At 52.0% G+C, this 25,831-nt stretch overlaps 1 protein-coding gene across 15 annotated transcripts in view; it reads left to right on the plus strand.

Annotated features, from left to right (window-relative positions):
* Positions 1-25,831, plus strand: part of NCOR2 (nuclear receptor corepressor 2) — a 164,737-nt gene that overhangs the window by 33,003 nt on the left and 105,903 nt on the right. For all 15 annotated transcript variants that reach the window (XM_085238686.1, XM_085238685.1, XM_085238690.1 and 12 more), the window contains exons 2-3: positions 13,459-13,670; positions 24,204-24,331. In XM_085238686.1, coding sequence (XP_085094812.1) covers positions 13,566-13,670; positions 24,204-24,331 — 233 coding nt within the window. In that variant the 5' untranslated portion in view covers positions 13,459-13,565. The remainder of the gene's footprint in view (positions 1-13,458; positions 13,671-24,203; positions 24,332-25,831) is intronic.

Here is a 25,831-nt window from a genome sequence, read left to right on the forward strand (position 1 = left end):
ATTAAATGATGTCTTAAAGCTGAATAAAGAAGTCAGTACTGAATGTTTTAATGTCTTACAGATGCAGTGGGCTTGCAGGATTTTATTTTAAATTTAACAATGGGAGTTGGAGTGGCTCCAGCACTGTAAAGAATAGCCTCTTTAATTAGGGTCTGAGCGGAGCGGCGTGCGCTGGGATGCCATTTTGAAGTTGAAGCAGGGTTTGCAGTTGTTGTTCCACATTTTGGATCATACATCTGAGTGCCTGGGATCGATGTGGGGATGCTCCCTGCCCAGAGCAGCAGGGCTGGGCTGTGGGAGGGCAGTGGGGTTTATCCTGAGTTATTCCTTATTAGCTCTGAGCTCACTTCTGTCCCTTTCCTGTGGCCCGCTGCAGCTGCAGGCATGTGTGTGGGATACGTCAGAGCCAGGAGGAAACATCGTCTTTGTTTTTCAGCTTCAGCTCACCCCAGCACACAGCATCGTTCCCCCACGCGTGGCTTCCCTGGCATGGCAGCAGCACTCCGTGCATCCCGTTATTGGAGCAGTGACCGCTGCTGCTGGCCGGCATGGGGGTTTGCTGTTAGAACCGACTTCTGCAGGGGTTTGCCACATCCTGGTTTGTGCTGAGAGGTGGAAGAGGACTGCTTGACTCTTTTTTTTTTTTTTTTTTTTTAACTCCTTGAGATAGTTTCTGTGCAAACTGCTTTTCTTTGGCATAGGGAGCTGCAGCTTTGTAGCAGGGAGTGAGCCTGCCAGGCTAGGGACTGAGGTACCTTTGTGGTCTGCATTAGCGTGTTGCCGTATTTATCCCTGTCAAATAATCAATGCAACCAAAGCTCCAAGCAATATTTTCACCTTGGTGCATTAAAAAAAAATCATAATTGGCTCTCTAGTTGAACAAGATTTAGAAAGCTGTGTTGCTTTTTGTTTGTCTTCTGGTCTCTGGGTGCTGATGGCTCCCGAAGGCCGTGCACTCAGCCCTCCCCGTGTGAGCACTGCCGGCTTTTGGGGCCTGCCTGTGCCATTGCCATCACCCCCCATGGCCATGTTGGGAGCACTGCAGCACCATTCTGAGCGCTCCCAAGTGAGCTCACTGTATTTTTGTGGTGGCCTTGGCTCTGCTATTTTTTAATTTTCCCTTAATTTCTATTGTTTTCCTCGCTTATTTGCTAACTTGCAAAATTCAGCACAGGATCTCCCAGCCCTGGGATGAGCGTTATGGAGAGGTGCAGCGAGCAGCTCCTGCCCAGGTGGGTCTGTGCTGTCCACACAGTGGCTGGGGTCTGTGCTCTGGGGCTGTTTTTGCAGGCAGGTATTGCCATGCCTCTGCCAGGAGGCACAGGGAGGTCTTCCAACACTTCCCAAAGCTCCAGGAAGGTGGAGGAGCTCCTGGGGACGTGGGAAGCGCCATGCTTCCCTGCAGCCCGCGAGCCTCATGAGACAGCACGGCACGCAGCAATGTTGTTTTGCTGTCTGGCTGCTCGCTCTCCAGCTCGGCAAACTCGATGGAGTGCCTCATGCGCAGCTCGCACAGCAGCAAGAACGTACCTGCTGAGCTGCAGGAGCAGACGCAGCCCTCGCTCAGCCCGCGGCGCTGACTGCAGATGCTGTGCTGCAGTCCCTCCTGGCTGGGATTTCGGCGCGTGGTGAGAGTCAACAAACGCATTAAATCGGAAACGTTGCCGATGTGTGAAAGCAGCTCTGTGGCCGGGGGGGGAGCGGCCCCTTTGCACCGCCCGCATCCGCGCCGCGGGGAGGAGATGGTTAACGTGGGGCCGTCGGGCTGGGTTGGCCAGGAGATAGCTAATATTTTAGAGGGTTTCAGAGCGAAGCTATAAAAAGGCCTCGCAGTATTTCAGCTCCCCCATTGTCTGCTGGAAGCCAGCCAGCGTCGCCATGGCTACGAGGAATTATTACTGGCTGCCAGAGCTGGAGGAAAAGCTCATACTTTTGGCTTCAAAACAGGAGGGGTGGACTTATGTAATCCACTGTGTTTATAGGCTGAGACTGGCAGGAGCATTGAGAAATAATTACAGGCTTTCCATTTCATTTCCAGCTCGGTTCTAAGGCTGTGTGGCCTCTCTTATTTATTTATTTTGCAGCCGCGACGCTGGCCGCGCAGGATGCGGGAGGGCTGCGGGATGCTGCCGGGTGAGTGCCCCGCACCGCTCTCCTCTCGGAGGCGTTCTGTCTGCGGCGGGCCGAAATAGGCCACGGCAGAAAGAAGTTCCTTTGAGAAGCTGGGACTTGGCCCCGCGACACAGGAGCGCTGCTGGGGCCGGAGGCCGGGAGCAGCCTCTTGCTGGAGGGGATGAGCTGTGCGTCCCTGTGCCCTGCTGCTTCCCGTGCGGATCCCGTCTGTCACTGACGGACGGCGTGTGGCTTTTTGGGAGGGTGGTGGGAGAGGGGGAAAGTTTTCGTGTGTTTTCTTCTTTTCTTGCTTTCTCTCCTCTGAACCTAATGGTCTCACGCGTTGCCGTGTCGGCTGGAGACAAATTTGTCAGTGCAATCAAAGCAGTTTTGCTGATGTTTGGTGCTCCGGAGAGGTGAATTGCAAAGTTAGCCTGTAATTAATGTGGGTTTGTTCGTCCCTGGAACAGTCAGCAGACGACGCTGTAATTTAGGTTTGCCTGAAAAGCAGCGCACGGTGTGTTTTGACTTCGGTCAGGCCAGTGGGAGTTTGCAGCTGCTGTTTTTGTGCTGGCTGTTGCATAAAGGCAGTGATTGCTGGCAAACTGCTCACAGAACTCTCCCTGTGGGTGGGGGCAGTGGGGAGGTGCTCCTGGTGCTGCTGTCCCCTGCCCTGTCCTGCGGGGATTGCGGGGCCCTGCTGAAGAGCTGCAGCTCGGTGTGGGGTGGAGGGGCTGGGAGGTGTGGGCTGAGCTGTTCCTCATGTCCTTCCACTCGTGTCTCCTTCAGTACGTGAGAATAACATTCCAACTGTGTCTTGTTAAATCCCACTGGCGCTGGGTGTAAAACTAGGAAGCCTGTTTGTGGAGGGCTATGGAGAAGAATGCTTTGATGCGCCACAAACTTGCTGTAGCAGTTAAAAAGCGTATCAAAGCTGTAGATTGCTGTGATTCTGGCATCTTCCTTCACTGCATGGAGGACCTGCTGCAGAGTTACACTCAGCCCGTGCCTGCAGGGCTGACATTGCTGTCGGAGTGCAGTGTGACAGTGGGATACCTCTGTACAGCAGCGTGCAGTGCTGTGCTGTTTGGGTACAATCCCAGCCCCTGCTCCTGTGCTTGGCCCCAGCTTGAAACACACAGAAGACGTGGGACTGGTGTAGGTGAGGGTTTATCTAATGCATTCTATAGAGATAAATGGTGCTTCACGTGTTTCCTGTGGCTGCTGTGCAAGTTCAGGGCGGGCAGAAGCTCCGGAGCGTGGGGCAGCGTCGCGGGGGCAATGAATGCCCCTTGGAGGAGCAGGCATAGCTCGTGTTGGTGGAGATGCATGGTGCTGGACCAAATTATTCAATAACTTAATGATCCTTAATACTGTTTAACTCCTACTGCAGATGCTGTTGGACTTGACTTGAGTTAATTTGTTACTGCAAGGTTTTTGTGTTTTTTTTTTTTCTTCCTCTGGGCTTCGTGCCAGGATGAACTGTATGTTCTGTTCTTAACAGTTATGAGTAATGTATGCGTGAATCTGTAACATAAGTAATACGAGGATATAAAATGTGTGAGTGCGCAGAATTCATGTGTCCCATGTCTGCACACATGCTCCGTGTGTGTTCGGCACGGCGGAGCATCGCACGCCTGGGCAGAGCTGTTGGACCGCCTGGAGCTGCGCTCAGCCAGGGCTTGTGGCTGCAGGGTGCAGCGCTCCGGGTGCTGCCTGGTCCAACGGGATTTCTTTATTTTGTCTTTTTTATCCTGGTAAAATGAGCTTTCTCTGGTTAATTATTATTATTATTTTCTTAATTTGAAAAATGAGAAGGTGGCACGTCGCCAGCTCCCCCGCCTTCCTCTTCCCAGCTCCAATGAGGTCATTGCCTCTTAAAGTTTGTGCCGTGCATTGTGAGCCATGGCAGGAGGGGTGAGAAGGCGGCCGGCGTCCCTCCGCCGTGCCAGGAGCCCTGGGGCACGGCTGGGCTGTAAGCAGCACCTGAGCGAGGGGCTCCGTGGGCTGGGGACCGCATGGGGGGGAGGAGCGGGGCCATGTGTGCGGGGCTCAGCACGTCCGTAGGCGCTTGGCACAGTTCTGGCACTGCTCGGCTGAGCTCGCTCTTGTGTTGATGTACTTTTCTTTGGGAATTTCCTCAGCGCTGTTTCTGAAGCAGGCTGCTCAGCAGGGTGTGAGAGTTCATGACCCCGCCGAGGATCTCTCCGGGACCTTTGTGTCCCCGGCCGAGCGGCTGCGGGGAAAAATTGTTTATTTTCTTGAACACCGTGCAGAGCTGCTTGCAAATTCCTGAGCTGTTGTTTTCTTCCCCACTGCCCGAGTTCTTGGCTTGGTGGTATGAGCGCTGCAACCCATGGGGACTCCCTGGCTGCAGGGTTGGGGACCTGCTGCTTGGTGCTGGGCTGTGCGTGCTGTAGTTGGAGTATGGACGTGGATAAATCAGCATAGGTCTGAAAGCACAGTTTTGTATGTGCTGTATGGCGCCTCTCTCAGAGCATACTTACTGTCTTGTGCCTTTGCCGTGGGTCTCACTTAGGCTGGTTTGCAATGCAGTGCACAGCACGAGGATCCTGGGTGCAACTCAGGCTCTTACTGTCCTGCCCTGCTGCTGCTTTTGGCAGTGCAGTGGGCTGCATCAGTTCTGTGTGATCCCACTGGCTCTGCTGCTGCCTGGAAATCAAAGCTTTGCTGTGTCAGAAAGAGGAACGGAGGAGGACAGGAGGTGTGCAGGTAAAGTGAGAAGCAGAGCTGCTTCTGGGAAAGTATCTGTGATGCCCATAGGAGCAAGCAAGTGTTGGTTTGCTCCTCCACGTTCATTCCCTGGGGCTGCGTTGCCTGGCTGCTTCCACCTGGGTTGCATCAGGGTAGTGCAGAGAGGCTGGGACTTGGGAGGTGGATGGGAAGAGGCACTTGGGTCATCTGCAGCCTTGGAGGCTTTTAATAAGAGAGTAAGCACCAAAGCTGGTGGATCAGCTGGCATCTGCTGTGCTCTGGGAAGGCCTGGAAGGAAGGCCTGGGAGATGCTTCTGTTAGCTGACACTGGGAAATAAAGCTGCTTTTAAAAGACAAACAGTAGCTAGCTGCCCTGAACATGACTGGGGCGGAGCTGGGTGGTCTTTGAGGTCCCTTCCAGCCCAAGCCATTCTGTGATCACAGAGGGGGCCCAGGTTACAGGTGGCAGCTGTGGCTCCATATACTGGCAGTGTGTAGCAGAGGTGCAGTGCTGCTCATCCACAGCAAAGTGCTGTGGGAGTTAGCACAGGGGGGTCCAGCATGCTACTGTGCTTCTAGGCTTCTAGGGAAAACATGTTCCATCACAGCCGCTCTGTTGTCTGGAAGACATGTCAGCATCCCCTAATGGCAACCGCTGCTGCACCCCAGCACCATCCCTGTGCAGTTGCTCTTTGTCTCTGCGCTGCTGCTCTGCAGCCTGGTTGATTTTTTTTTTTTTTTTTTTTTCCTGTCCACACAACACAATCGCTCCTTGTTAGCCCGCTGTGCTCTTTCCTCTTTCAAGGAAGGGAAGGAGCAGGAGAACCAGATCTGATAATTCCAGCGAGTAGAACTGTTCCCCTGAGCCCTTTAAGAAGAAATAAAAGGCTCTCCTTCTCTCCGCTTCTCTTTGAGCACGAGCACTTTACCCTCTTGGATTCCCTGCAGGCTCCTCACACTGCTAAAATTGAAACATCAAGATGTCTGAGGCAGCAGGAATTACCATCAGTGTTTTGACACCTGGAGGTACAATTTCTATTAGCTTTTATATGAAAACAACACCGGTTTTGCCAACGGAGTTCCCGTTAAATAATGCACGAAGACCCTGCTTCTGACAGTGGATATTCTTCTTTTGCTTTCTCAGTCTCTTGGGTAATGGCTTAATTTTTGTGACCGCTCAGGAAAAATACACACAGAGAGCAATAGGGTTGTGGGCACACACGTGCCGAACTCCCAGGCACAGAGTCAATTATCCTGTTTGCTAATTAACATGGAGAAAGGAGGAAAGCAATTAAAGGTTGGTTTGTTGGATTATTGGTTTGGCGTGGAAGCAGGAGAATGGCCTCTTCCCGAGATATCTGATGGTCATATGGCTTCACTGTGTGTGGTGTGGGGCAGAGATGAGCGCTGGGTCACCGGGAGCAGAAAATGGGTGACTTACCCTGGCATTGATGGCGCTCAGCATCAAACATATGCTCTGTGCCCGCTTCTGGGGGAAGCAACGGGAAACAGAAGGGCACAGCATGTGGATGTGACTGTCAGTACTTAGAATCAATGTGCAGTTTTGACATTTCTAACCTAATAAGTGGTGCTGCGTGTGTGCGCCTGCTTATTTTCCTTTTCACCGTGAGATGCTTTGACAGAGGAGTAAAGTCCCATTTTGACGTTTCTGTCATTTTAACTAGAGAGAGATTACAATGAATTGGATTAAGTGAAAATCTTCTTCAGATGTTTGTGGTTTGGGCTGACTTATGGATAGATGTCATTTGAACGTCATTCTGCATTTTTTTAAGCATCTGCTTGATGGCTGCTGTAACGCTGCAGAGAGCAGCAGGGATGGGTGTGGGGTTCTCCCCATCCAGTCTGCCACTGATGTCACTGACGAAGGAGTCGGCTGCTGTCTGCTGGGGTGATCAGGGTGAGATGCAGTCTTTGTGCATGGGAAACCAGGAGTCCTGCATCTCTGACCTGTGCTATTTGCATCTACTGTTTTCGATTTCCAGCACAGTTTTGGGAAATACTTCTGATCCAACCGCAAAACCACGAGGTTGGAGTCCAGGCATAGAGGCTTGTGGATTTCGGTTGTGGTCTCTGGAAGGTTATTTGCAAGTTCCATGTTGGTGTAAAGCTTTATACCTGTACTGTGAGCTCATAGGGTTGTGCTCTGCCAGCTTAACTCTTTGAGTTACTTCTGCTCTATGCCAGGTAGAGAACAGGAGTGCAAAAATCTCTCCTCAGAAGGTGCCCATGCCTTATGCTATGGCCGTATCAGTTCTGAAGGTGCAGCCAGGAGCCTGAGCACAGCCTGTCCCAGCTCCCTGCTGGGCCTCACCCATCACTGCGTGGCACCCAGTCTGCCCTCACACCTGCTGTTGGCACTGTGCTGGCGCTGTTTGCTTCTTGCACCCTTGCTCCCCACGCCATAACTGACGGGGAGAGCGCACGGGCATGTGTTGCCCTCACATTAAAAAGAAAAGATTTTGATTTCTGTGATTGTACTGGGAATTTGAAGTCTGGTTCTTAAAAACATTCTGCATTATTTTCCATGATACGATTATTTGCAGAAGATCACACTACTGTGGGAAGATAAATTTGTAATCCTTCTTAGCAGCTGATCTTATCCCCCCTGAGTGGCTGGGGTTGCATAAGGCACAGTGACCTGAACTCCACTTCTTAGGGCTACGGATGGGAGATGCTGTTCCCTTCTCCCCATGGGGCTGCAATCCCTGCTGCCCTGCAGCTCCCCCAGGCCTGGGGGCTGCCCGCGGCCCCAGCTGCTCCCACAGATGGGCTCTTTGCCTCTGCCGTGGGTGAATCAGAGCTGTCTGTGATGGATCCTCACCGCGACAGGCTCTAAGTGGGAACTCTCAGGGGAAATTAGCCTGCAGCTTTTGGCTTTATTAAATATTCTCCAGCGCTGTCCCAAAGGACTGCTTTTTAGTGCTTGTCGATGTTTCATTTGTATTTCTAACATCACCTGCAGGAAATGTGACCGTGAATAGCCTATATTGACATTAAGGTCTACAAGTGGTGGACAACTGGCAGACAGCACGCTGTGTTCTGCAGGGCTGAGTGCTGGGGTGTCCTGCAGCAAAGGAAGGACCCGGCTGGAGGTGCTGCAGGTGACTGTGAAGCTGGTAGCTCCCTTAGAGCTGCAGCCCACAACAACCGATGGAGCCTTTTATTAGAACCCCCATCTAATGATTGCTTGAGCACGTATAAACTAGTTGTAACTTTTAAATTGCGACCGGATGTCCGGTAGCTCATAAAATACACCAAGGGTCTGAAATGCCTATTAGGTTGATGGAAACTGTATTTTCTACCCTTGTCTGTGTATTAGAAGCATTTTTTCCACGAGCTGTTCAGCTTTCCATCTGCCTGAGCTGCATGGAGCCGGCCGTGGGGATGAGCTGTGTAATGAGATATCTGAGCTGGAGGAAGAACCCGCTCCGGCTCAAGCAGTCCTGATTTGAAAGCACGTTCAGCCAAAGCAGTGCAGATCTGCACAAGGAGAAATTAGAATTGCTCTGTCTGACGGATGCTGAGGTTGGGAGCTGCTGCCAGGGGATGCTCAAGTGGGCAAAGAGCAAAAGCTGCCAAGTGCAGCTGGTGGCCGCCCCTGGAGCTGCCCGTGCTCCTGGAATGCACTCGGGCTGCAGGAGGCAGGGTGGGTTTGCTTGTTTGATGCGATGAAGGAAGTGAAGGTTGATTTGCCTTTTCTGACTGCTTGAGTATTATTTTCTTGACTTTTTGCCTGCAGAGCATATAAGCCTGGCCTCAGAGTTAAGTCATGGGAGACGCTGATTAATTGTGAGGGGGGGAAGCAGCAAATTCCCCGTTGGGTAAGAGTTTACCAGTGGAGCTGTGACCTTGTTAAAACATGTTAACTCAATAAAAGCCTGAGTGTTTAAAGACAAGTGACTTCTTCCTACCTCGAGGGGCATAATTAAGCCATTCCACACCCCTGAAAGCAGAGCTGTGGGAGGATGGAGGAGCTCCCATCCTGCACAGTAAGTCACAGCTTCCCACGGGGTCAGGTCAGCTCTGCGAGCAGCACCCATGGAGCTGGGCTTTTTTTTTTTTTGCTAGCAATAATTATTAATAACAAAGAGATCTCAGTTCAGTGATCACGAAACAGGGCGGGCTGACAGAGAGTGCCCTGTGAGGTGGTGGACTCTGTCCCTGGAGGTGTTTAAGGAAAGGGTAGATGTGCTGCTGAGGGACGTGGCTCAGCGGCACGGTGGGGATGGGTTGATGACCCTGATCCACACTGCCTGTCCCACGAGCTGCTGCGTGTTGGGTGCAAATGTTGAAAGTGTTTTAGTGCCTGTGCAGAGGCTTTGACCTTCTGTTCAGAAGCTGTTGATTACCCAGAACAGGGAAGCAGAACGTGCCCATTACAGGCTCCCACCTCAGCCCTGGCTCTGCCATGAACTTGATGAGCTGCTCCTTTCTCTGGGCCATGGCAGCTGGAACTTGGTTTTGTGGGGAAGAATGAAAGCAGCAGATGTGTGCAGGAGCAAATGGTCATTCCAACCTCCCCAACGTGAGGATTGACTCATGGCCCTGTAATCACCTCAGGATGTTAGGAGGGCCCCGTGCAGGGTTTAGAACTGGCCTGAGCTGTTGGATTGGCATGAGGATGATGTGGGATGTGCTGGGTGAGGGTTGGTCTGAGAGCCCCTGTGGCTCTGTTGTTTACTGATTCATGGCACAGCCGCACGGCATCGTCGTACAGTTCTGAGTACCTTGGTTTACAGGTCATTTAATTTATTTGCAGGCTTTGTTTCAGTTCCCCAGGGTAATTTTGCTCCTTTGCACATCTTCCTATGGCGACATTAAATAGTGCAGTTTGTCACAACAGTTCAGCTTTTATGCTGGCAGCCAGAGCTCTTCAAAAATGCTCGTGTGAAGTCGAGACTCCTGAATCATTAGAAGATCATGAAAGAAAAAGAATAATTTAGAACACGGAGATGTTTTGTCATCTTTGAAACTGGGAACTTGTGAAAGGAGAAAATGTTTAGCAGCGCGATCCGCCTCAAAGAACTTATCTTAGGGAATCCAGAAAATGAATTTCCCCTCTTTATGCAGGATGTAAATAATCAAAAGTGTCACTCCTGAGCCGAGTAATTTGTTCAACAAAAGGATGTGGAGGAGATGACTGAACGTTCACGGCGCACCCCAGACATCAGAGGACCCATCTTGGCAGCGATGGAAGCAAAATGTTTGAAACCCAAATGAGCAGCGTGTGCTGTGCCATAAATACAGAAGGCTTGCAGGTGCTCCGCGCTCCCCCCGCGCCACAGCCTGGGCTCTGTGTGTTGTTACAGCACGGCTGTTAATGTGCTGTTTAGTGTACTTGGGAGCATGGCTAAAGTAGTCATCGTTATCGCACGATGGTGAGGAACTGCTTTTTTTTTTTTTTCCTTCCCCCCTCTTGATTTTAAGTTGTGTGTGTCTATGTAGCTGCAGCCCCCAGCACGGACCTGCTGTGCTGTGAGCACTCGTTGCTGGGGGCAGCAGCGCTGTGTCCGTCCTGCTGTGCTGTGTTACCTTGCACTTCCCTCCTTGCTGGCCACTCTCAGCCATCGCTGCCTTCCTCCCTCTCCTCCTCCAGCCCCATTTCCCATTGCAGTCCCAGTGCCCCAGTGGTTGCGTTTGTTTGTTTTGTTCTTTATTTATTTATTTTTTTTTAATTTCCTCTTCGGGCATTTCCATTCGTCTTTGCGGACCATCTTCAACAAAGGCCTCACATGGTCTGTTTGTTTTCTATTTCCAGCCTACACTTAAAAATAACTCCTTTGTTTTGTGAATGGCCTGTGTCTGGATCCAGATCCCCTTTTCTCTGTGGGTTTCTTTCTCCTTGATGTCGGCTGTCAGGACCTTTCCTGGGAGCGTCCCATCAGGGCAGACTGCCCAGCCCTGCCCTGCGGAGCCATGAGCCCCGTGTATCAGCTCCACTTGTGAGTACTGGCGGAGGGCACCTCAGGGCAGAGCTGAACACCGTCCCAGGCCCAAAAGAGCTTGGAAAGATTGGTAACACAAGTCCTGAATCCTGCTTTATGGCTCTTGGTGCCAGCAGGGGCAGAACGGAGTCCCCTGGTGCTGGGGTTGGTGCCAGGGCTGCAGCTCTCACTGCAGCCCCCAGAAAGGAAGAGTTGTGGTTGTGCCCACACCTGCACAGAGAGGGGAGAGGTGGTTTGTTGAGCAGCCCCACCACAAGGAGCCGGGAGCAGGGCAGTGCTGGGCCCTCGTGCTCATCGAGCAGCCAGCCCTGCGTGCTGTGGTTCTCCGAAGGCAGCGCATCCCGTGCAGGTAAAGGCTTTGAGCCCAGGGCTGGAGTAACCTCTCATCCACGCTGTGCAGCTCAGGATGTGCCTGATCTTTCCTGTTGACCCTGTGCTGCTATTTTAATTTAAAACCTCTGTATCCTGCTGCGATTGAATGCTACTGTGGATTCCTGGGCTGCAGACGCCGACGTTGTTTGCTTTGTTATTCTGAATAGAGCCTTAAATATACGGCAGGCGGCCGGCTCGCCTATTGGAAGGACTTAACAGATACAGTACATACAAATATTTGTGTCTAATGTCAGCTGTCTTCCAAGAAAATTTCATGCACATGTGGGTGAGACAAACCCATTATCATTGCAGGGTGGTGTGTTTCTTAGGAACGTCTTTCAAATCGTTTTCATTGCATCTTAATGATTTTTTGCTTCTGCCCATTCTTTAAAGAACGTGTGGGTAAGCTTCTGAGTGCTGTGCCCATGCCTGGGCTGGGGGTGCTTGTGTGGGTGTAGCCTTGTAATGGGGCTTTGTGCCGTCATATTGTGGGCTACATTCTAACGTCTTCTGCAGACCATCCGTGATCCGTAGACCACAAGTTGAGTAACATTAATTTGGGTTTAAGAAATAGAATATTCTGTTAAGCTTATTTCAGCATGTCTTTTTTTTTTTTTTTTTTAATCTTTTAAACTCAAGAAGTCTACTCTCACTGGGACCTTTACAGCTTCTGTAAGGATGGGTAAGTGGGTACTTTCTGTGAGCTGGCAGTGCCTTGTCCTCACCTTCAGGCAGAGGAATCAAGGCAGACCCTCACCCTTGTTACGTTGTGTGTAAGCTAAGGATCAGGCCCAGGAATCCTGCCTTGCTTTGGAGCGGGTCCTTGGGATGTTCCTGGGCAGGGAAAGGCACGGAGGTGTTGGGTATGGATCTGGGAATCTCCTTGCTGGAAGGAAGCAGAGATGAGCTTGGAACCCCCCCCTCAGTGCCCGCAGCTCTGCGTTGCCATCCTGGGGCCAGCAACCTCTTGCTTTCTCCTGTTTCTAATTAGATTGTAAATCTCATACCTAGCACTGTAATGGCTAATGCAGGTCTGTGGATAAAACATTCCCTGATCAAGACTCCAACCAGGGGGGAGAAATACTTTTCCGGTGAGACAATGTCTGTTCCTCATCAAAATCAGTTGAGAAAAGTAGTAACCAACCAGTGCAGATTTAAAGAGCCTGGCTGTGCTATTTCTGGTTTATTTCCTATTAATCTGTTCCTATTGTTTACATTCCTCCCCTACAAACAATTAGCTAACGGTACGTCCCCAGGGCACAGAGCGCTCCTGGAGCGGCCGCGTGCCGAGGTCCTGGTGCCCCGTGCCCACAAACACCAACGTGCCCACGGGATGAGCGCAGTGGCACCTGCAGGGCTGTCCTGTGCTGTGCTGTGCTGGGCTCCTTCAGTACCAGCATTGAGATACCTCTGCATTTCTGCCCTCCGTAGCCTCGATGGATGTATTGGTGTATTTCCAAGCTTGGCCCCTCTGTCAGTGATCGCCTTGTGCTGTGTGTCGCCACTGGGGCCGTTGCTGTGTTTTGGTTTGGTTTCTGGCTGTGTGGACATGGGCAAACCAGCAAGGTGGCCCCGTGCCTGCCCAGCACAGATAGCAAGCGCTCCATCAGCGTGGGCTGATCTGTGGTCTTGCAGAGAAAGAAACTCTTCCTCTTTTTTTCCTTTGCTCACCCATTGTTGGTTTTTCCACACGCCAACTGCTGTTTCAGTTGAACTGTGCTGGCTTGGGCTCGCTGCTCTCCCTGTGGAACAGAGCTGGGCAGCTTGCAGCCCCGTTGGCTCTCTGCAGCTCCCTCTGGGCCAAGGGGATTTCTCCCACTAGTTTCCCAACTGTGCTGCAGCTGCAGAAGGAATTGCAACACATGATAAGCCACCACGTGTGTGGGTGACCAGTTTGTGAAAATACCCTCTGGGCCGTGGTGTCCTCTGTGGCACTGGACCTAATCAGAAGGGCTGATTCAGTATTGATGCGGCACCGGAGGTGTGTGACGCTTCAGTCCTGAGTTATGGGCAGCGCGGTGCCCGGCTCCTGCTGACAGAGGCTCCTGCCTCATGTGGGTGCAGGAATTGCTGGGGTTGGGAAGGAGAGCACCGTGTTATGGGTGCATGGAGGTGTGAGCAGCACAGGGTGCTGGAGGAGGGACCTCGGGGTGCAGAGTAGGGGGAGCGTGCAGGAAGCAGGGCTGGTGGAGAACTGTGAGAGCGGTCAGGTTTTGGGGATCAGCTAAGCCTCAGCGTTGGCTGTCTTGTGGTCGACTGAGTTTTAATCTGCCGCTTTCCTCTTTGCTTGCAGTTGTTGTGCGACGAGGAAAGCACACTCATGATGAAGAGGAGCTCTTGGCTCTCCTAATCTTCTGTTGGTGATTTGGAAGCAGCCACCGCCACGTCTGCTCTTTCGACATGTCTGGATCTACTCAGCCCGTGGCACAGACCTGGCGTGCCACCGAGCCGCGCTACCCCCCGCACGCCATGTCCTACCCGGTGCAGATCGCCCGGCCGCACGCGGTAAGACAGGAGCCGCCTCCCCGTGCTGCCCTTGGTGCCGGGCAGCAGTTCCTCTGTGCTGGTCTCAGATGTGGCTGTTAGGCAGAAATGGGGATATGATATGGGATTTCAGCCTTCTTCTCCCCCATCGTCTTCCGCTTCGTGCTCTCAGCACTTCCCTTTGTACCCCTTACTGTGGTGCTGTCTGTGCACACCGGCTCACCACCTGTGAGTGCTGAGGACTATTGGTCCTCTGGAGAGCACAGCTGGTTCGGTGGGGAGGGGGGAATGTGGTTCAGCCCCTCTGGGAACTGGAGCACAGTGTGGTGATGTCCTCAGGGCAGGGGTGAACCCGCTGCTGCCTTTGGGTCAGGAGAGCAGCCCTGCTCTCTGTGTCTGGTGGTAGTACTGTGAGGCAAGGAGGAACTCTGCTGATTTTTTTAACATTTTGTCTTTCCTCATGCTTTTCCCCTCCCTCCTCTTTAATGTGAAGTCTTGTCTCCTGTAGGACCAAGCCATGCGTTGAGATGAGGGCTGGCTGTGTTTTGCTGAATGCACTGGGTTAACTCACCCAGATCCGGCCTCTCCCTGTGCCCTGTCACTCACATCCCTGCTTGCTCATCCTGGGTGTTTGACTGCTTTAGGTTTAAGCTCTTAACGGAAAAAAAAACCTCTCCTTAGTGGAACAGCTTTAGTCAGCTCAGGCTGCTTAAATGAATCTCATTAGGTGCTGGAGTGTGGTGTGCCCTCTCCTTGGTGAGCTGCAGCATGGTGACCGCAGCCAGTACGGTGCATGTAATGGGAGTTAGCGAGGTGTAACCCTGAGACAAGGTCACTGCTGATGGTGAAGGCTATTGAACTGTGAAACTCCTGCCGTGATGAATTTAGGGTTTGACTTGAAAGCCTGGAAATGCAAGAAATGTCAACGAAGAGGTGAAATTTCCCTGTCTGCCCTCTTTGTTGGGCTTCAACAGAGCAGCATGTAGAGCAGAGCTGGAGTTTGGAATGGCTTTGAAATAGGAACATGCAGAGGGTGCAGGACAAGCTTTTGGCTGAGTTAACTGGCTCGTCTAGATTGCTTGGGGTCTGCCTGCTTCTGCACAAAGAGGCTTTTCATCCAGGCTATGAGACAGGCTGACCTGGTTTGATCTAGAGGAGTTTTGCTTCCACTGGTATGAGCGTGTTTATTTGGGTGGTGGGTGGAATGAGAACGTTTGTCTCAACAAGAAAATCCCTGTTCTGTTTTTATCAGAAATTTGAGCAGGAGGATGTGACCAGGTGAGCAAGGTCTGCTGTTGTTCCAAAGCCTTGACTTAAAAACAACTCCCTAAACCTCAAAGTTCAGGGTGGAGGGGGATTTTAGAGGGCAGGTGGCTTCTGGTTTTGGGATTGAATCCTCATCCCTTGCCAACCCACAGCTCTCCCTTAGTGTCATGTCAGCAGAATGACCCGAATGGGGCATTTGTTTGCAAGGGAGGCTGAGCTCTGGGTTTCTGCAACCTGTCCTGTTCTCTGGCTAGAGTGAATGCTGTTTTTATTCTATCCTATTAATGTTGGAAGAAGTTGCTGGCTTTTGCTTCTAGAAGCTATTTTTACAGCCATGTGTAATCTTCCGAAGTTACGCGATACCCTGTAGGAGGGTGCAGGAAAGCTTGAGATTTTCAGCTGGAAGGCCAAGCAGATCCTCTTGCCTCTGGGTGGAAGCCCCATGCACACTGAGCACATCTTGCTGCGCTGGGGGGGCAGGCAGCCCCGTGCCTTGCTGGGAGCTGGCCAGGCTGTGGCTTTGAGGATGGGGCTGCTCTCTGGTGGGGTTACTTGGGAGAGCTCCGTTGCTTTGAAGCTGCTGTGCTGCTTTAACATTAAAAGTCAGTGGTATTTGCTTGCATGTCTTGGCCAGGTCGGTTTTGTCATGGGGTGTGTTTGCACAGTGGGAGCTTGTTTGGAAGAAAGTAAGAAAGGCCAAAACCAACCCAGCGCTGGCGTGCCTTGCATCTCATTAGGTCTCAGTTCTGGGTTGCTGCATTCCACGACATTCCACGACATCCTTTCATGCGAGCTGGGAACTTGTTGGCCCTGGGTTCCTTCCCCGGCCGCGGAAGCGGCCCGGTCACCTCCTGGGCACGTGGGGCTGAGCACAGCGGGGCTGCGGATGCCATGAGAACAGAAATAAATAATTGCAGTCCAGCTGTGACGGGTGCACCCAGGGAAACGTGGTGCAGCAGAATACTGAGCTCCGAAATGAGCCGTGACATTATTTTAGGCTTGGAGACACTTTATGAAAAGTGATTTAAAGGATTTCAGCTGTTGGATTTCACAGATGAGGCAAGCGGCAGTGGGCGTTGTGAAGGGGCAGGAGGCAGGGGAAGCAAGCTGGGTGTTTTTCTGCTCACTGCTCACCAAACCTGAGGGAATATCCAACAAAATGAGTGAAAAAAGAGGCATTTCAAATAAACTCACAGAAATGTGCTTGGTATGTATGGGTACCGGCTCCCAGCAACGAGAGCCGGGAGCTGCTGCTTAGCCGGGGGCTGCTGGAGGAGATCCAGCACAGGGTGAGCAGGGCTTTGTGTGCTGGTTTGGCCTGCAGGTGCCAGTTCTGGGGAGGGCTGCTCCTGCTGCCCTGGGGTCTCCTCCTGCTTCTCCGCCTCTTCCTCTCTGATTCGGTGCCAGCTGCTGCTCAGGAGGCAGACCAAGTGTGGCATCTTATGATCTGAGATTTAATTCCAACTTATTAAAAAATTACTTACAAAGCAGTTTGCTAAGTGTGCATGCTCTTAAGCAGAAGAAGTTTAGATGGAAAGATTCTGTTAAAAATCGTCAATAATGAACAGGGCTTTTTTTTCCTTAAGAGGATTATAGCGTTGTTGGCCAAACTGCAGGTGAAGCATGTTAGTTTTCTGTACTAATTAGCTGCAATATTGGGGTGTTCAGCTGATTCTATCGTGTTCTGCTTGGGAACAGAAGAATTGTTTGAATGCTTTATGACCTTTAGCTAAAGGTGAAAAAACACATTACTTACGCTGTTAACCTTCTAATGTGTCCGAAGTTCATGCTCCCTCAAAGCAAACCTTGGCATGATGGATATTCCTTTTCAGGCAACCTGCAGATATTTTCTGTAAACAGATCGATGTCCCTGCATGGCCACATCCCCCGGACCCCTCCGTGGTCACTGTTCCCTGGGGCAGCAGGGTGGCCCTGGTTCCTCGCTGGGTGCCCAGTCCCTTGCTGTGCTGTTAGCTGGGTGCATGCTGCCATTGCCAGGAGCTGGCTGTCCCCACGCCGGAGCAGCCTCTGTTTTGGACGAGCTTGTAGTATTTTGTTACTTACTGGAGATATTAATCAGGATCGGAGAACAGTTGGGGTGTACGCATGTGCTCCATTGGCATTTGAATTGTGGTGGTGTGGCATCCCCTTCCAACAAAGCCTGTTCCCCACCCAGCGGGATGGAAACATGAGCTTCCCTCCTTAATCCCTGAGCTCCAGCTTCCACAGGTCTTCGTGCTTTCTCCCCAGCCTCCCCTCGTGTCAGGGAGCAGCTCTCGGTAAGCCGCTGTAGTTCCTTTGCTAACACCTTGCAAAGCATCTCCTGTGCAGGAGTGAGTGCTCACTTTTTGGCCAGACGCTTTCTCATCCACCTGAACCAGAGGCACGAGGTTGGTGCAAACTGGTGTGCTGATGTGATGCCGTGGCTGGATAGTGGCCTGGGTGGGAGCGTGGCCTTCCCTGCCTGGGCTCCTCTCAGCAGCTGCAGCAGAGCAGGCTGTTGTGCACGGAGCTGCACATCTCTGGGATGGCAGGAGCTGGCATGTGTTCACAACAAGGCAGGGAGTGGCAGCACGATGGTGGGTAAGCACAGGGAGGGCATTACAAGTCTCTGCTGCTGTGATGGTTTTTTTGTTGTTGTTGTTGGGTTTTTTTGTTTGTTTTTTTTTTTTTTTTGTTTTTTGTTTTTGGTTTTTTTTTTCAGAATGGTTATTCACACTTTTATCTCCAGCAAGCAAAATGCCAGTCTGTATTGGTGCTCTAGGAACTTGCAGAACGGAAGGGTTTATGGTGCCAAATGCTAAAATCCCCCAGCCTGCAAAGAGCCTCCTCCAAGCATCTCTAGGAGTGAGAAAAAGCTGCCTGCTCCCAGCTGCGCAGCCAGGCGGGGGGCATCGCTGCCAGCTTTGCTGCCCACAGCCTCCAACAAACAGCTCAGGGAAAAGCTTGAGCAGCAAAAACCTACCTTGGAACTTACCTGCTATGATCAGTCCTGCCATAAGAACTCAGAATGATTCCTCCTGAATTAACCTGAGATTTGCAGTGCAATATTGCATGAGATCGTGTGGCTGAGCGGTGGTTTTGAGAGAATTGGCTTTGTGATTTAGGATCAGGAGGGATGCAAGTGAAGGAACAGAACACCTAATTCCCTGCCCTGGGGTCTCTCTCTCTGTGCCAGGAACAAGAAGCTGGCTTACAGTAGCTGCTGTGAGCAGGGCTCATTTTCCCTAGGAAAATTCCCACTTACACAAAACAACTTCTTTTCTTCAAGTACAATTTTATGGCAGTTTCCTAATTCCTACTTCTTGGACATGAGTTGATGTAGAGGATACTTCTTTGCTTTTTGTTGATTTCAGAGTTGTAAATCCACAGGGGAAGAAAAAACTTGCTGCATATGTGGTTTGGCAAAGGTAGAGCTCCACTAATGCTCCTTTTGGAGACGTAAAGCGGTCGCCTGCGCTGCCAGCCTGATTCTGTCCATGTTGCTCCACCAACCCCTGTGGTGGAAATGCTTTTTGGAGGAGTGGGGTATCTGCTGCTTGTCACTAACAGTCATTTACACAGAACTGTCAGTGGGGGTCAGGTCCCTTAACCTGAAGAATTTGTTGTGCAGTTGTAAGGAAGTGTAGTTAGGAGCTGAATGGGGGATGTGGGGAGGCAGCAGGTCAGTGATGTGTGGTGGGGGACTGCTGTGGAAGAGAAGTGATGATGAGCAAAGTGACCTGACGCTTTAAATGTGGATCATAGAATCATGGAATTGCTTGGGTTGGATGTTTGGGGTTTGGCACTTTGCTCACCCCACAGCAAGGCTCATGGCTGAGAACAGCTGCAGGGAGCAGAGTGCCCAGCATGGGGATGGGGGGAAGGGCTCACCGCTGGCTCAGCGGTGCCTGGACGTGACTGGGGCAAAAGAAGAAGCCAAAAGTCTTGTGATGGAGAGAAATTCAAATGCAGCCCTGTGATGAATGTGCCGCTGTTCTGCGTGCAGCCCTGGCTGCGGGGGCAGGCTGGCTGCTGGCCTGGCACCAGGCTCTGGTCAGATGACTGGAAAGCCAGGGGAGCTGGGGGCTGCCCCCACCACGCCGTCACTTCTTGTCCGTGAATGGCACATTCAGACGGGACGGCCACACATCGCTGGCGGCCCTGGTTTGTGCAGAGGGAGGAGGAGAAGCCGTCAGGAAGCATGCACTACTGTGCAGCTGCTACAGACGCTGATGGTGCTGGCAGCAGCCACGACCTCCGTGCAGGGACGGCAGCAGCCATCGATGCCTTCCAGGAAGGGGCCACGCGCACTGTGGTCACCTCCGAAAACAAAAGGCCAACTCAGCAGCCTCTGCGAGGTGGATGGCAAAGAGGCTGTGTCAGAACAATGAGGACATTTGTCTTTTCAGCACATGTTGCATCCCTGTAGGCAAGATAAAAATGCGTGCATTCAGCCAGGTTTTTATGACAGACCTTATCTCCAACAGTATCGTTAATTGTGAAGCAGTTGGTATTTGTCTTTTTTTTTTTTTGAATCTGCAATGAGCTTGACCCAGGCTTTTGGGAAGGATGTGGGACAGACAGCAAAGTGCCTGGGGACAGCCTGCTTTGGTTAGTAAGAGCGATGATGCTCTGTGAAGGTTTTCTCTTGCTTTCTGGGTGGATGCTGCTCCTTTGTGCTGGGGTTCTGTCCCCATGCAGCTTCCTCCCAAACCTCCTCCTACCTCAGCTGGCTTTGGGCAAGAATTTTCTCCAGGCAATGGCTCAAAAGTGCATTTCTTGATCTGATGAGCAACTGCTGCCAGCACCAAGGGGTATCCAGGCACCACAGAGCTTTTCCTTTTATTGCTAAAATAGGTCACATTCATTGCTGGCAGACTGAGATTTAAAGCAACTTTTTTTTGGCTAAGTTCAAGGTATACGAAGTGTAGTGGAGATGTCTCTCATTCTTTGGCAAGGTGCTGGAGGTTGGGCATTAGGAAATGGAACTGGCTGTCCCGGAGCAGTGGGCAAAACACAGCTGCTGGAGCTCAAGGGGTGTCTGGACCATGCTTTTATGTTTGGGTGGTTCTATTGTGGAGCCAGGAGTTGGACCCGATGGTCCTTGTGGGTCTCTTCTGACCTGGGACGTTCTGTCATTCTGTGAGCAGCTGGCAGATGGCATGGGGGACCTGTGCTGCTCCTGCTGGCTGTCAGTGCAAAAGGAGAGTGGTGGTTTTAAGTGAATTGGTCTTATTTCGCACTGAAAGTCAGTGGGGAGCTCCTGGTTACTTTCTGAAGCGGAGATGTGGTGAGCAGTGGGGCCAGGCCTCGTGCAGGCAGCTCGAGCTGTGCTGCAGTACTCGCCTGGCTGTGCTGGACATCCTGTGGGCTCATTCCAGCTAAAAGCCCTGGGTGTTTACACTTGTTTTTCTGCTGGTAGGAGGAAGAGAGGAGCAGCAGCTTGCTTATTTTACTGCAAGAGCAGCTCCAGGTTTCCTCTCCTGCAGGCTCCTCTTCCTGGGGCCCGATGGGGATGGATGGAGCAGGCAGTGGTACCGTGGCTTCTGCACTGCCCAGTCCTTGTGCTGCAGGCAGAGCCCAGCTTTGCTCCCAGCCTCCATGAGCTCTCCTGGCTCAGCTCAGGCAGCTGTGAGTGGGGGAAGAACAAAGTATGCTGGTGAGTGCACGCGTTCAAAACAGAAAGTGAGAGAGGCAGGCGGCCTGTGAGCTGTGCACAGCCATTGGTGTGGCGCCTGGGTTATCCTGAGGTCAGAGGGCACAGGGAGGAATTTGCTGGAGATGCTGCAGTAGGTAAGGCAGCTCACTGAGAGCTCTCACAAAGCAGCTTTCTTTTTTCATAAGGCTGTCTGTGTTTCTGTGCCACTGAAAGCTTTTCCGCAGTGCTGCGTTCAGACTCGTGGCTTCAGAGAGTTTGATTATTGTATTTAAATGAGCCCGATAGAGCTGGGTTATGTGGGGTGATAGGATCTACCAGGAAGAGGAGAGAGACGGCGCTCTGAGCGCTGTGGCACTGAGGAAGAACGCACAGAGTCCTTGAGACTGAGTGCACTCAGCTCCCTGCCCAGCACCCCAGGCAGGGGAGGTGCAGCACATCACACTCCCCACTGGCAGCGCAGGACGGCTTGCTGGGAGCCTGCTGGGGCACCTTCTCTGTCTTCCGCATGAAGAAGTGTATTTTAATGAGGCCGCTTTTGGCTTGTTAGTATTTTATTTATCTAAACGTTGGCCTTGTGCTGTATTGCTCTGTCGTGGTGATTTATGGCGCCATAGCACACTGTGTCTGTCCGGTCCAGGTGATGCTGCTGTTCTTGCAGGCTCAGCCCAGCCAGCTGCTCCATGTGCTGCAGGGCTGGGAGCTGCACAGAGGGACCTGCTGCAGTGAGCCTGCCCTGGGCAGGTTTCTGGCTGTAAGGGAGCGAATCCAGCCGCACCATAGAGGCCAGGGGGGTTGCAGCAGCTTCTTCTGACATTGCGTGGGATGCTGTAGGCTGCCCGTGGCTCCAGCTGGATACTAAGTTGCTGTGTGGGCTCAAACCTCGCTGTAAGGTGCTGCTGATGCTGGTCGCAGTGCTGTCCCTGTGCTCTGTGCCGCACAGCCCCGTGCTGCTCTGTGTCCTTGGGGAAAAGTGCTGCTCCTCTGCGTCATGAGCTGAGCCCTGAGCAGCTCTCTCCTGGGTTTCTTCAAGGTGATTTGTTCCAGTGCTACTGCAGGTGCACGGTTTGAAAGTGGATAATGTAGATTTTCCTTGTTTTTTTTCTAGTTTTATGTAGCTGGCTTCACCCGAAGCTTTGGAGATACGGCCTGCTGCTTTTCATGCGTCTGTTCCTTGCACACAAGATGGATTGGTCTGGGCCAGGGCAGCGCTCCAGCATGGCGCAGTGCCAGGTGCTGTGTGAAGGACGAAGAGCAGTGTGTTTCTGGGCCTGACAGCTCGGCCTTTTTGCTGCATTTCGGTGTCACGCTGCTCCCAGCACAGGGATCCAACCTTCCCCTCCTGCCTGGTAGCTCCTGTAGATTTCCAAGTCTGCTCCTGGCCTGGGAGCTGTGTCCCAGCAGGTCTCCAAAACACTGCTGAGCAACACCAAGGTCTTTTCTGGAGGCAGCTTGTAAACCTTCCTGCTGTTTGTGTCTGAAAAGCACGCCCTTAGCTGACAGTATAGCGTACTGTAGTAACTTTCTGAGCAATTAATCCACCTTTGTCCTGCCAGGCCTCCCTTGGTTCCTTTGATGGTTCATCATAGGGCACAGAAACCTGTCAGTTTTGATTCCTGTTGCTGATTTTTTGGGTTATGTTTTCTTCCGCTAAAACTGAGCGCTGATATGAGCGGAGCAGTCAGACAGCAGTGCCCTGTGTGGGGATGTGCTGATGTGAGCAAAGCAGAGCAGTGAGACAGCAGTGCCCTGTGTGGGGATGCAGTCCCGGCCCAAGGTCAAAGCTCACCTGCTGCTTCTGGCTGTGCCAGGAAGCTCTGAGCTCCAGGAGCTGTTTTCTGGAGGGTGTCAGGGAAGAAGGCAAGGCTTGTATGGGCAAGGGGAGAGGGAAGGCAGGGCTGTTGGGACACGCAGGAGCCCTTTTTTCCTTTTTTCCTCTCAAGGGCACAGCCTTCCAGTCTCCCAAACAGGTAATTCTTGTTTGTACACCCATAGCAGGTGAGTGCCCTGGCTGCAGGCCTGCTGGTGTGCCTTCTCAGCTGGCACGAGTGCATTTGGTGCATCAGTGGCAGGCGTTGTATTGCTCAGGATCTGGTTTTGTTTAAAAAGACAGGACGAGTGTGAATAGGAGAAGCATGTTGTAAGCAGCAGCTCTGCCTGGCCAGGCCATGAGGTCTCACATCCGTGCCTTGGTGTCTGTGCTTCTCCTGCAGGTGTGGCATCATGGTATGCTCTGACCCACGGTCCCGCAGGGCTCCACGTGTGGGGTCTTTTTCCTGTAAGGCCTGTGTGTACAGCAGGGCTAGAACATCCCTGCTAGATGAGTTGATGGAGCCTTCCCCAAAGTGCAGTTGCCCCAAAGGTGCCAGGAGCTGCAGGGGCCCTAGGTTCCTGATTTTGCTTTCCTTGGTTCCTGCCCTTTCCCATGATCTGTCAGAGCAGAAGAGCAGCAGCAGCACACAACTGTTGGATGTTGGGAAAAGTTGAACCTGATCCCCAGCTTTCATCTCCTGATGCACCTTACAGAACCACCATTCCCCTTCCTCCTCCATTTGTGACCTTTGCAGCTCCTGTGAGAGAGGGGCTGGACTGGGGCAGGGGTCTGGTTTTGTTGGCTTCCCTGTACCGAGTGCTGAGAACTGTATTTTCTCCCTGGATTTCCACAAAGAGAAGGTGCAGGTTGGTGCAGCATAAGCTCCAAAATCTGCTCTGTGCCTGCCCCTCCCCGTGCTGAGGTTCTTTGCTGTGCAGTGTGGTTTATCAGCCCTTGTTACATCTGATCAAATAACACCCTTGCAGCTGTTCAGGCTGAGAGGTTTTCCCCTCCCAACTGCAAGTACTTGGCCTTATATTTGGTGGGTGGTGGTTGGCTTTGTTTTTTTTTGTTGCTGTTGTTTTTGACCCTGACATTTCTTTTTCTTTGTGAGGCAGTCCCAGCTTTTGTTTGGTGGTGTTCTGAGTGAGGGCTGTTTGAAATGGACTCCCAGGTGGGATTGGTTCTAATGTAAATAAGCGTCGGTGTTACCACGGATATTCTGTGGCAGGGCTTTGTGTGCCACTGCTGAAGGTCTCAGTTAATTAGATGATTAGTCGTCTTTTCTGGTCAAGTATCTATCTGCAAATAAAAAAAGAGCGATTGAAACATAGGTGCTGAAATGCTGTTGCTGGAATCAGTCTGTGGCACAGAGCAGGAGGGCTTCTTATTTAATTAAAATCGGGAACATACTGTACTGTACTCTCCAAGGGTCAAGGAACAAAAGGGACATGCACATAATAAGTAGCATGCTATCCTTTTGAGCCCCTTCAGCTGTGCCCAGGGGAGCTGTGTTTAAAGGAACAACGTTTTTGATCCTTCCTCTCTTCTTTATTTCTCTCTCTACACCACAGTGTGAGTTACTGAAGCTGAAAGCGTCCTGTGACGTTTCATGTTCTCTCACCTGGCTCTGAAGCCATCACCAGTACAGCATGGGTGCCAGAAGCCCGTGTGCCCCATGAGCAGCCTGGGCCAGGGGGCTGTGCTCCTGCAGGGCTGGGGGGAAGCGCTCGGCTTCAGAGGAAGAGTGTTGACACGGTCTGCTCTGAGCTGTTGGGGCTCACTGCGTTCCTGAAAGCTGCCATCAGCCTAACGAGCTGTGTGTCTGTTTCCACAGGACGTCGCACTGCTGGAGTACCAGCACCATTCCAGGGACTACGCTTCGCACCTCCCGCCCGGGTCCATCATGCAGCCGCAGCGGAGGAGGCCGTCCCTGCTGTCCGAGTTCCAGCCGGGCAATGAAAGGTACCTCGGGCTGCTGCTGGGGCTGGGGGGCTCCCAACTATGGCAGCAAGCGTTTGCACGGCGCTGGGGTGTGCAGTGGAGCTCTGCACAACCTGCACTGCGTGACGTTGGGTATTGCTACCGACTGTACCTTAGCTAACGCAAGCAACGCCTTCTGGTTTCTTCTCTTGTGCTGTCACGCGTTTCATAGATGTGCTAAAAATCAAGCACCATGCACACCCCATCTATGAAGCTGCACTGCTGGTTTAGGCGTGTGACTGCCCATGCTGATGGGAGGAGTGCAAATAGCTCACTGCCACTATTCTTCCCCACTTCCTCTCGGGTTGCTCTTCCTCCCCACTCTCGCTGTTATTGTTTCTCTTTCTGTGCTCCTCTCATGACTTTCCCCGAGGTGCTGTGCTCCCTCTTGCTGCCCTTGTGGCTCTCCTGGTGTCACCAATGATGACTTCAGTTGCCTCTTGCCTGAGGCTGCCGTGTTCGGGTGCTGCTCGGATGGGTGCTGTGGGGCTGCAGCTGCATGAACCACAAGAGCTGCTCTGTTGTAAAAGCCGTCGCTGTGGCTCTGTTTCATCGCAAAATGCTGCTCTCTCTCAGTTTCCCTTCTGCATTTGATGCTTTAGTGGTTCTGAAAAAAAAAAAAAAGAAAATTGCCTGGAAGTGAAATAACCTTGCAGCAGTAGATGTATGCTGCTTTGATGCTTATTCCTTAGGCTAAGAATATAAGTAGTGCAGAGTCACTGAGCTGCTGCTTGTGGCCAGCCAGAAATGAGTCTGCTTCTCTAAAACTGTAATTGTTAGGGGAGAGGAGAAAGAGTTCAGGGTGGTGGTTGCTGAAGGGCACAGAGCAACTGGAGCACTGAGTATTTGGCTAGAAATGCAGCCAGCACTCTGTGTCTGGTTGGGTGGATTCAGCTTGGTGCTCAGCAGAAAAAAAAAAAAAAAAAAAAAAAAAGCCCTGTGGTAACTTGGGGGCAAAGCACCACCTCTAAAGCTCTGCCCTCCTGGATGAGCTCTGCTGGTTTTGCCCAGCCCAAATCTCCGAACTTACTTTTGAGCTGACAATCAAGTGAATGAGGGTAAATGAATAGAACTCCGGGACTCAACCTAAGTGGAGTTGAGGTCGGGATGGTGCTCATCTCAGCTCCTGTTTCTCTGCATCTTTAAGTGCTCCGTGTTAAAAGCTCTCCCACAGACTTTGCTTTTCCATCGCTGTGGCGTGAGGACCTGCCCCAAACCAGAGCCTGCTGTGCTGTAAATGGGCCCTTTGGGCGTGTGGTTGCTCACTCGAGAGCTATGAGGCCCTGCAGATCCCAGAGCAGGTCAGGTTGAGTGTTGGCATTCACCCCCAAACCCAGTGCTGATTCTGGCCCAGGGAGGGCAGTGGAAGCAGCTGAGTCCCCTTGGCAGGCTGATGCCAGGAGCATCTGTAAGCACTTTGGCTCTGTTCCTGCGCTGGGGTTGCTGGGTTTGAGCTGAGGCAGCTGGCTCTCAGCACAAGTG

Source organism: Meleagris gallopavo, chromosome 17 (genome assembly GCF_905368555.1).
Source record: "Meleagris gallopavo chromosome 17, MGAL_WU_HG_1.1, whole genome shotgun sequence".
NCBI lineage: Eukaryota > Metazoa > Chordata > Aves > Galliformes > Phasianidae > Meleagris > Meleagris gallopavo.